This window comes from Peromyscus californicus, unplaced genomic scaffold, assembly GCF_007827085.1.
Source record: "Peromyscus californicus insignis strain IS unplaced genomic scaffold, ASM782708v3 Scaffold_11__1_contigs__length_118956290, whole genome shotgun sequence".
Lineage (NCBI taxonomy): Eukaryota > Metazoa > Chordata > Mammalia > Rodentia > Cricetidae > Peromyscus > Peromyscus californicus.
This window is the reverse complement of record NW_026294402.1, coordinates 4610394-4620764: the sequence shown is the minus strand read 5'-3', so window position 1 is coordinate 4620764 and position 10371 is coordinate 4610394. Positions and strand designations below refer to the sequence as shown.

The 10371-nt window shown below is 43.8% G+C and overlaps 1 protein-coding gene across 1 annotated transcript; it reads right to left on the bottom strand.

Moving 5' to 3' along the window:
• Window positions 1-1096: 1096 nt before the first annotated feature.
• On the bottom strand, window positions 1097-9936 carry Mmp7 (matrix metallopeptidase 7). The gene is made up of 6 exons (XM_052726792.1): window positions 9766-9936; window positions 6871-7097; window positions 6639-6787; window positions 5889-6017; window positions 4255-4416; window positions 1097-2304 (listed from the first exon to the last, which is right to left on the bottom strand). Exons 1-6 carry the CDS (start codon window positions 9880-9882, stop codon window positions 2276-2278), a joined length of 813 nt encoding a protein of 270 aa, XP_052582752.1. The 5' UTR covers window positions 9883-9936; the 3' UTR covers window positions 1097-2275.
• Window positions 9937-10371: the final 435 nt, after the last annotated feature.

Here is a 10371-nt window from a genome sequence, read left to right as displayed (position 1 = left end):
CATGACTGCATTTGCTTATGGTGAATCCTATGGGCTGCCTTGTTGTCTACAGAATCAGGAACTTGAGTTCACCAGCTTGTAACTTTCCGTTTCCCATTACAGATGTGCTCCTCTGTTCTATTTAAGTGTCTTTGATCTCTGGTCTGTGTGTACGTTAGTGTGGATTGTGGCTTCACCTCTATAATACATTTCTAATGCCTGTGTTGGTATTTCTTAGTTTTAGAGCATTGAGAAAAGCCTCTAAGTGAAATTGAAAAGAAGATGCACCTCTTTAGAGTGCATGATGGGGGCATAATCTGTATTAGCAAAACTAAATGTATTTCTGTTTTCTACTTCACAGGGAGAATTGTGCATGCATGAGTGTGAGGAAGGGGGTGGGTATGGTCATTCAAGGCCACACAGCAGAACAGCTGTGTGTGTGTATGTGTATGTGTGTGTGTGTGTGTGTGTGTGTGTGTGTGTGTGTGTGTGTGTGGTGTATGTACTGGTGTGCATTCACAGAGGCCAGAGGAGGATATTCAGTGTCCTACTCTATCACTCTCCAACTTCTGTCTTATGACTGAGTCTTTCACTGAGTCTGAGCTAGGGTAGCAATCAACAAGTCCCGGCCATCCTCCTGTCTCCACTCTGTTCCCCACCACTACTTGCTCTTTTTATGGGTTGTAGGTTGGAAAAAAAGAAGGTGATTCTAACATTTGGATTGGCAGAGGGCAGGAAGAGGGGAGATATGGTGGCAGGAACTTAGAGCTGGTAGTAACCATGAAGCTGTAAGTCCTCAGGAGCTCAGGCATCCCATGGGAAGAACGTGGCTTCACAGCAGACTCAGAGAGGGCTTAAGCCAAAAGGATAAGGAAGTGTCATAGCTTGGCTATACCAAGGACTAATGGAGAGGTGGCATGCCCCCCTGCTCCATTTGGTGAAGGTGTACCTGAAGAACCTCAAAAAATATGGCTGAATTAGTTTTTGACCTTGTCTTTGATTTCTCTTCCTTTGTCACTGAAAAAATTTTCTCAAGTAGGAGTAATTTCACCACAGAATAGCAATGGGGTTATTTGTGCATGTAACATTTATTGATGTCTATCAACTTCATGTCACCCGAGACTAGTCAGAACTACCCAGTAAAGGAGACCCTCAGAGGGACATGCAAATGTCCCAGAACAATGGAGCAAGTGCCACACGCAGCTCAGTGCTGCAGGCCACAGGACAACACAATGGAATTCAGCCACTACCACAAAAGCTACTACGTGGAAAAGTCAAGGACTTCTCCAAAGGTCAAGCCATGGCTTAAGAAATCTTGGTGATATTTTAGCTTTTGCATATATATTAGCTGGTTCCTAAAATGATTTTCTTGAGTGCTTCCAAGAACTCCTAACAGTGTATTTATCTAAAATGCCTATCAAGCATCCAAGGCTGAATGAAACTACACCTGTCTCCTAGGTCAGGTGGATAGCTTTATTTCTTGTGCAATTTAGGGTGAGACTCTCTTTTGTTATAGAACCTTACTAGTAGACCCCCTAACTTCTTACCTAACCACTTCTAGGAATGTAGACTGAGCACACAGATCCCCTTTTTGATATACTAACCCATCATTAGCACTCAGGTGACCTCCTCTTTTACCACTCCCATTTTGGATTGTAAAATAAAGCCTGGTGGTCACTGCCTGAGGAAAATTCTTACCTACCTTTATGACCCCATAGAATTCAAGCCTGGTGACCTTGCTTGACTAGGGGATTGCTATTGCTTGGATTTATAACTGGATTCCAGAGAGACTTGGGGGAACGTGGAGAACTTAGAGAAGGAGAACAGAGAGGGATAAGGAGGATTTTGACCAGAGAGAGTGTGTAGATGAGATGGAAGATGAGGAAGAGCCAGATGGGGAAGTACTAGCTGGGTAAGAATGAGATGAAAAGAACCTAGATGAGGCAGAATTAAGACAAGAGAATGAAGATAGAACTTAGAGGGAGCAGTAGATGAATATAGAGAGAAATCAGGCAAGAAAGGAGCTAAAAGATAACAGAAGCTTGTAGAGAGAGAACTGACACAGAATAATAAAGTGTATGGACTAAGGAGTTTCGTGTACATAGATTCCTTTCTTTTCATCAAAGATTAATTATCAGCTGGTTGTAGATTCTTCCCGGACCCTGGGACGGGACTATTGAGGGGGGTCTGGACCCTCAAGTCCCCGATAGTTCAGGAAGGGCATTTGCTCGTTCTTATTGGGAACGCAATAGCGAACCCAATGAATGCACAGTTAGTGTCTACATCTTTGAAGTGTCTACATCGTCCACAAATCATCCCTCTTTCCTGTTAAGGAAGAAAATAAGAACATTAAGATGTGTCATAAATCACATAGAAAAATTCTACATCTGTACAAACACAGACAATGTCCCAGGTTCAATTCCCAGCTCAAACAAAACAAAACAAACAAAAACCAAAAAGCCATCTGCGTTAGCTGGATGAGGTGTGTGGACACACGCTTCTAATTCTAGCAACAGAGAGGCAGAGGCAGTGGGATCACTTCATATACTTTATATACTATGTACTATAGTGTGGATTGTGGCTTCACCTCTATAATACACTTCTAATGACTGTGCTGGTATTTCTTAGTTTTAGAGCATTGAGAAAAGCCTCTAAGTGAAATTGAAAAGAAGATGCACCTCTTTAGAGTGCATGATGGGGGCATAATCTGTATCAGCAAAACTAAATATATTTCTGTTTTCTACTTCACAGGGAGAACTGTGCATGCATGAGTGTGAGGAAGGGGGAGGGAATGGTCATTCAAGGCCACACAGCAGAACAGCTCTGTGTGTGTGTGTGTGTGTGTGTGTGTGTGTGTGTGTGTGTGTGTGTGTGTGTGTGTGTGTGTATTCATGGTCTAAAGAGCAAGTCCAGGACAGCAAGGGCAACACAGACAGAACATGTCTCAAAAACCACTATCATTTAGAAAGACTTGCATGAGCAGGTGCTCAGCACTCAAGCACAGCTGGCTGTACTAGTAACATTACGCTGCTGTGGTAACCTCCTTTGTAAAGTGTTGTCCTAGGAACACAGTTTGGGAAATGTTGACCTGCAGTGAATTCTAGGTTTGGCAGATGCTTGCATCCATTTCTTTCCCTGTAGAAATAATTTTCCCCGAGTACAGCTCTCTCTTTTGATCATTCAAAGACTCTGATCTTTTCACAGTGTATTCTCATTCTTCCTTTACATGTGAAGTAGGTTTTCATGTGTATGCAATTCCAGATTCTTGTGTCCCTTTGAGAAGTTGAAGATGCAGAAATACATAACAACACCTGAAGTCAGGAGAGCTAACTTGTCACCCGGAAGCCACATACCTCTGCACAAGTCCCTTCTCCTTGAATCTTCTTCTCATCTTTATCTAGGGACATGGGTTTTTTTTTTACCACACCTCTCATCTGTCTCCCAAACCCTATTTCTAATGAGCTTCATTGATCAAATGCTGACTGACTTTTGCTTTTTGATACACTTGATTTTGGAATTTGATCAAACAAAGGAGAGGCTGGGACACACAACTTCAGAGGCTTCATGGCGGTGGTTCCTATCATAGCTGTTGCTATCTGTGGGCGACTGTTTTCCCTCCATGTTTATAAAACCTGGGAGACTTCAGTCACTTTTGACCATGTAGGGCAGCTCCTTGGCAGTGGGCAGTTATGAATGGTGTTTGGGGTGGGGGCTCTCTTATGCATCCGAGCTCAGCAAGGAAGGATAATAACATTTCCATCCCATAGTGGACTTCCAAAGCTTGAAGTGTGAAATGTCAGCTGTGGTGAGATGGCTTAGTGAATAAGGGCTCATATGCCTAGCCGGATGAACAAGTTTTATCCTTTGGACCCATATAGCAGAAGAGAAATGACTCTTGCAAATTCTCCTCTGACTTCTACACATGTATTGTATTTTGTGAGCTTACACACACACACACACACACACACACACACGCACACAAATTTGTAAAAATCAACTAAAAATAAAATGAGTATCTCATCATGCGTATAGTATAGAACATCCTCTTCAGGAATGTAAGGCTGTTGCTTCACCTCAGAAGGCCTTGATTTCTATTTGTTTGAAGTGTTGAGGAATAAACTCAGGGCCTCACACAGGCCAGCTTCCCAGTGCACTGGCCGACTACACAGGTTTTCAGGTTTAAATCCCACTGTGGATCTCCAGGCCATTACCCATTTCCTGAGATCTTTCTTTCGTATCTGACATTCTCTTCTCAAAAGCCATAGTAACTCTTACCATATAACGTCTGAATGCCTTTAATGTCATCCTCTGTGAGTCCGAAGTCTTCTGGGTTGCCATTTCCATAGGTAGGATACATCACAGCACTGGGGTCAGAGGAGTGGCCCAGACCCAGAGAGTGGCCAAATTCATGGGTGGCAGCATGCAGGAAGTTCACCCCTGTAGTCAGGGAAGTGCATGTTAAATAGTAAAATAACTGTATAAAGACCTGTACTATATCACATCCTAACGAAGAACAGTAGCCATCCCCCCAGCCATCTTTAGTTGCTTGTTTCCACTCCTTCAAAAGTGAGGCAGGCTAGAAGGAGAATGCACCACTGACTTTTCTGTTGCTGTGATAAAACACCGTGTCCAAAACCAACTTAAGGAAGACAGTTTATTTTGGCTTCTGGTCCCAGAGGGAAAGAGTCCACAATGTCAGAGAAGTCATGGAAACAGCAGGTGACAGGGAAAGGAATCTGCAGCTCAGGTTTCATCTACACATAGGAAGGAGAGCAACACCACACACACACACACACACACACACACACACCCAGAGAGAGAGAGAGAGAAAGAGAGAGAGAGAGAGAGAGAGAGAGAGAGAGAGAGAACCTGAGGAGGGGTGCTATAAGCATCAAAGCTTGCCCTCAGTGACATGCTTCCCCCAGCAAGTGCCACCTCCTAAAGATTCTAGAACTTTCCTAAACAGTGCCACCTACTGGGGACCAAGTGTTCAAATACTCACAGGGACATTTCACATTCAAATCAGAATAATAGTAAGAGCCTCGGTCCTTCAGTGAAGTCACCTGAGGTTAAGAACACCTGCCCCAAACCTACCTCCCAGATCAGGAGCCAAAAGAAGAGCAGAAAAAAGGCTGTGGCCATTTACTAAGGAAACCATAATTCAGGGAAAGAATAATATGCTTTTCTGGAAGGCATGGTGGGGGGAAATGTCAAAGATGCAGAACCTTCAAATCTTTGTGTGTTGAAGCTTTTATGGGGAAGGCCTGACAAGTGTGTCTTGGGAGCCTTGGGTGTGGAAACTCTGCCCACCTCCTTGGACTACCAAGGAAGGAATAATGAACCCACTGCACATTATTACTGTTGGTTTTAATTTTGTAGTCACTTAGAAGCTGTTCTGTGTGACTCCAGACTCTGAGATAGCTAACTGTATTGTTATCATGAATTTATCTTTCAGCTCTTGTTAGCCTTGGGTCAGGAAGGTGCAGCTAACTGCTGTGACTGCCCTCAGTTTACCCTTTAGGTTTGTGACTAGTTTAGGGTCAAGGCCCTCTTCTGGTTCATTTTTTAAATTATTTTATTTATGTATTTATTTATTTATTTTTATTTAGTGTGTGTGTGTGAGTGTGTGTGTGTGTGTGTGCACGCTTGTGCCACAGCACATGTATGGAGGTCAGAGGACAACTTGTGAGAATCAGTACTCTCCTACCATGTGGGTTTCCACATACATCACACATACAAATTTAAAAAAAGAAGATATTAAATGAGATAAAACATTTAAAGCATATAATACAGTAGTTGGCACTTAAGGTAACTCTAATTGTTATAATTAAAGCATGATCAAGTTTAAAGCAGGTGTAAGTCTGGGTTTCTAAAAAGATATGAAGTAGAAGAGGCACAGGGTCCTCTACCCAGGCCATCGCCGTCAGTCCAGTATTCGTCCTTGTCAAAGTGAGCGTCCCCTCCTAGGCCTGGCCCAGGCGCAAAGGCATGAGCTAGCGTGTTTCCCGGCCCGTCAAACGGGAGGCTGTCTCCGTGATCTGCAAGACAGTGCAGTGATGTCTGTTAATTTTTTTCTGGTTACCTCATTTCTCCAGATCATACGATTATGAAGGTTGGAGAGAGAAGTTGGTCCAGTTGACCTCCTGGCACCAAGAGCCAACTTCTTTCTTTCTTTCTTTTCTTTCTTTCCTTTTTTTTGTTTTTTTGTTTTTTCGAGACAGAGTTTCTCTGTGTAGCTTTGCACCTTTCCTGGAACTCACTCTGTAGACCAGGCTGGCCTCGAACTCACAGAGATCCACCTGCCTCTGCCTCTCATGTGCTGGGATTAAAGGCGTGCACCACCACCGCCCAGCTACCAAGAACCAATTTCACACACACAGGATGAGCTGTGGATTTGGTCCAGGCACCTGTCTGTCATTAAATCCACTGCTCAGCACTGGTGACCACCATATGTTGAAGGCTCACTGGAGTCATGATCTTAAAGCAGTGTGTGATGCTGAGAATTGAAACCAAGGCCTCTCCTATGTTAAACATACCTTTCACCAATAAGAGTCCTCTCTAGTGCTCATGAAAGGGTTTAAATCTTGAAAGGAGAGCACTGATATAAATATCAATCAGGTGAAACAGACACAGGATTAGCCTGCAGGAGCCATCCTTACCTCCTTTTGCAAAGTCAATCATGATGTCTGCAGTCCCCCACCTAACCCTTCTGAACGTCAGTGGGATCTGCTTGCTCCACATTCTGAGAGCTTTCGCCACGATTTGATCCACCTTGCGCTGTGGTAAGTCTGAAGTATAGGACATGATTCTGACAACACACAAGAAAACAGTGTTTAGTTCCCAGGAAAAGGTTTCATTGCCTCCCTCAGAATGAGCCAAAGTGAACCTCACCTGTAGGTGACTTCTCTGGAATGCCATTTTGGACTGTCTGGCATTAGGGAATATTTTGCAACATCTGGCACTCCGCATCTCGGTTTCTGCATTATTTCCACGATCTGGGGGGATAACTTTCCAGTCATGGGCAGGCCAAAGAACTTCTGCATTTCCTTGAGTTTGACCACTAGGCTGTTGGCCTCCTTTGTTTTAGAGTCATGAAGGTAAAATTTCCTGAGATAATCCTGGTAGACAGAGAGAAAGTCATCTTTTATGTGGAAATCTGCATCTCTTTTACCCGTTGATTTGAATAGTTATTTGAAGACAGAATTGTTAAATAGTTATGGAGTAGAGTATATATTTGCTGGTGAGGGGAAATGGGATATTTGACAAAATACTGGCCTGCTGCTGCATAAGATGAAGAGGGGAATCCCTTAGGAGCAGTGTGTTCTCATGCGTAGAGGACAAACACACCACCCACTTCTTAAACCGTGAACTTATGCTTAGAGCAGTAGAAGAGTCAGCGTGTCTTCAGGAAGCACACAAATGCCTGGAAAAGGTTCAGTCAGAGAAGAGCTTGCCTCAAAAACTTGAGGGCCTGAGTTTGATCCCCAGACCATGTGAAAAACTGGGCGCTTCTATACTTTCGGTGCCAGGGAGGAAGAAACAGGAAGATCACTAAAGACTTTCACTATCAACCTCTAGCCTACACACACACACACACACACACACACACACACACACACACACACACACACACACAGAGAGAGAGAGAGAGAGAGAGAGAGAGAGAGAGAGAGAGAGAGAGAGAGAGAGAGAGAGCATATAGAAAGACTCTTGGGCATCATAGACCCTGTGGGGAGATCTGAGGTCCATTATCCAGGTAAGGACTGCTGTGATCTGGCTATTTACACTTCAGTAGGGAAGAAGAAATCAGGTGATTGTTAGTTTAGTCTGATTTAATCATCCAGGAAGAAAGCCCAGCTAACAGCATCTGAATGCTTTGCTCAGGTTCACAAGCTGAGTTAGTGGCAGACCTGGTCTGGAATCTCCTTTTCTGCAGTCCTCATTCCCCTTTCTCTCTCTATCCTCAGTCCTTTCTGCTGTTGGCACACCCGTTAGGAGGGGTGGAATAAAACAGCTCCCTTCAAGACCTTCCCGTGCACATCTGGATGTCTGAAAGTGTCCAGGCGTCTGGGGATGCAGTGGAGACCTTCAGTCAGAATGTGAAGAGGCAAGGGACAACACTGGCAGTTCTCAAAGGCACTGGACACCCTTCCTAGGGCCAGGCACGCATTTACTCCACGCTTATTTCAATGAAAGCTTATAACCACCCAGTAAAGCAGGGATGGAACTGTTGCCTCTGTTTTATATAAAGACACATGGCTCAGAGAGTGAAGCAGCTGGCAGAGACTGCCCCAGGGGTTTGCGACCCATTTCCGAAGAAGTGTCCTTAGGAGAGCTACAGGCTCAGGCAATGCGCCGCAGGAGGATTGCTGAATGGCTTACCATCTGCGGAGTGATTGGCTGCCAGTATTGGAGTAACTGGAGGTGGATATCTACCTGAAAACCTCCCACGACTATGCATTTTACCAAAGTAAACTGGCCAACATCCTGCCCTCCTTACCTGTTGCCAGTGATGGGGTTTCATTCAATACAACAAATTCTTATTGTTCACTCAGAATGGTCATGAACAAATTCTCTGAAACAAATAACTAACATTGTATCCCCCCCCCCCCCCCCCCAAGCGGGGACCTCATGAAGATGCTCTCTGGAAGACGCGTTTGCATTCTTTTCTCCACCTCTGCTTCTGATTGGACATAGACTCTTGCTCTGTAGTACAGGCTATTCTGGAACTCACTGTGTAGCTCAGGCTGGCCTCAAATACATAGTGATCCCCCTTCTCTTAGACAATATGTGTGCTAAGCAAGCAAGCAAGCAAACAAACAAACAAAACCCCCAAAACTGGCTTAAAACTCCTAAAAATGCTATTTGGTAAGGTAAAAACCAGTTAAATAATGGTGACTTCATGTGGTTGAATCTAGTTTATCAATTGAGTCTTTTAAAAAGTCAAACTGAACGTGAAGTACAGTTCTATTTTTCTTATGCTTGGAGCTTATCAGTCGTTACCCAATTTTACCAAATGACATTTTATACTTATTAATTATTATACTTATTCAGCAATATGCATGAAGAAACATGATTTCTGAGCTAGAGAAGCTTATCCTGATTCCTGTCTCTATTGGCAGCAAGAATATGAATCAAGGAGACCTTGAGTGATCAATGGCATGCTGTATATGGAGTTATTCATGGTCTGTAAGCACTGCACACATGTGAGTTTCTGTCATCTGTTATTTTCTGGTAGACTAGTCCTGTGGGTAGAACACAGACGGTGTTCTAACTTCTAGTGTGTATGTAAGAAAGCCACACCCTCTACTGGTGCTTTCTGACTGTAAGTCTCTTCCCTGGGAGGCCTCGTCTTTAGCGGTACAGTCCAGTCCAGTTCATGAAAAGAATTTCAAGTTGCAATAAATAATAATAATAACACTTCTATTTCCTGAACATAAATTGTATTTCAAGTACTATATTAAATGTCTTATACTAGCTCCACTTGCTGGCATCATTATTATACTTCTCCAGTTTCTGAATTGGAAAATTTAAGGTCAGAAATGAAATGACATTCTCAAGTCCTCCTAGATAGCAGATAAAGGAGCTGGCACTCAGTCAGAGTTCAGGAAGGCCCTGGAAGCCAGCTTGCATGGCTCCTCACAGAAAGCATGCTCTGCTTTTCTAACCAGGAACTTTACAAACGAATATTCACTGCCACACTAACAACGAAGGACAGATCATTCAGAAACACACTGGGCGTGCAGATGGTGAGGCCAAAGAACCCCAAGTGAGAGGACCAGGTACCTGAGCCTGTTCCCACTGCAGCGCGCTCACATCGGCAGCCTCCCGGGACAGTGGCAGAGCTAGGTGGCCGGGCAGCAGACACACAGTCCAGAACAGGGTGAGTTGCATAGCTGTCATCAAAAGGCGATTGTTCTCAGACCAACCAGTTGCTTTGATGTCTTATGACAGGAGCTGGAGAAATTTATATGACTTCTTAGCCCTGAATGTGGAAAGAGGTGACTCATTTGCAGGCTTTCCTTCTTTTTAGAATGCATGTGGTATTTCCTGTTAGCAACAATGAGGAAGTATTGCGTCCTTTATTGGCAGGAGGAACATATGGCTTTTATCTTTTAGAGGATCTCCCCCCCCCCCCCCCCCCCCCGTCCCCACCCCATGCTGAATCCACAAGAAAACTTGTTTTATTTGTTGGAATCAAATCACTACTCTCCCAAGTCTCTCACTGACAAAGCAGTTCTGGACACTTCATTGTATTCTGTATCTTACAAGGATTTTTTTTAAAAATTTGTAATATGTGGAATAGTGCACAAATTAGAAGTAACATCACCGATCAGGTACTCCAACAAAACCAATGCCAAGAAAGAATAGGACACCAAGGGTGATGAAACA

Bases quoted from the DNA above. Each gene is read 5' to 3' on its own strand.
- Mmp7 (XM_052726792.1), bottom strand. From the start codon at position 9,882: ATGACAGCTATGCAACTCACCCTGTTCTGGACTGTGTGTCTGCTGCCC. The intron at 6,788-6,870 runs GTGAGGTTCACT...GTGTGTTGTCAG, and splicing joins TCCAGAGAAGTCACCTACAG to AATCATGTCCTATACTTCAG. The intron at 6,018-6,638 runs GTAAGGATGGCT...ACTGTCTTGCAG, and splicing joins GATTGACTTTGCAAAAGGAG to ATCACGGAGACAGCCTCCCG.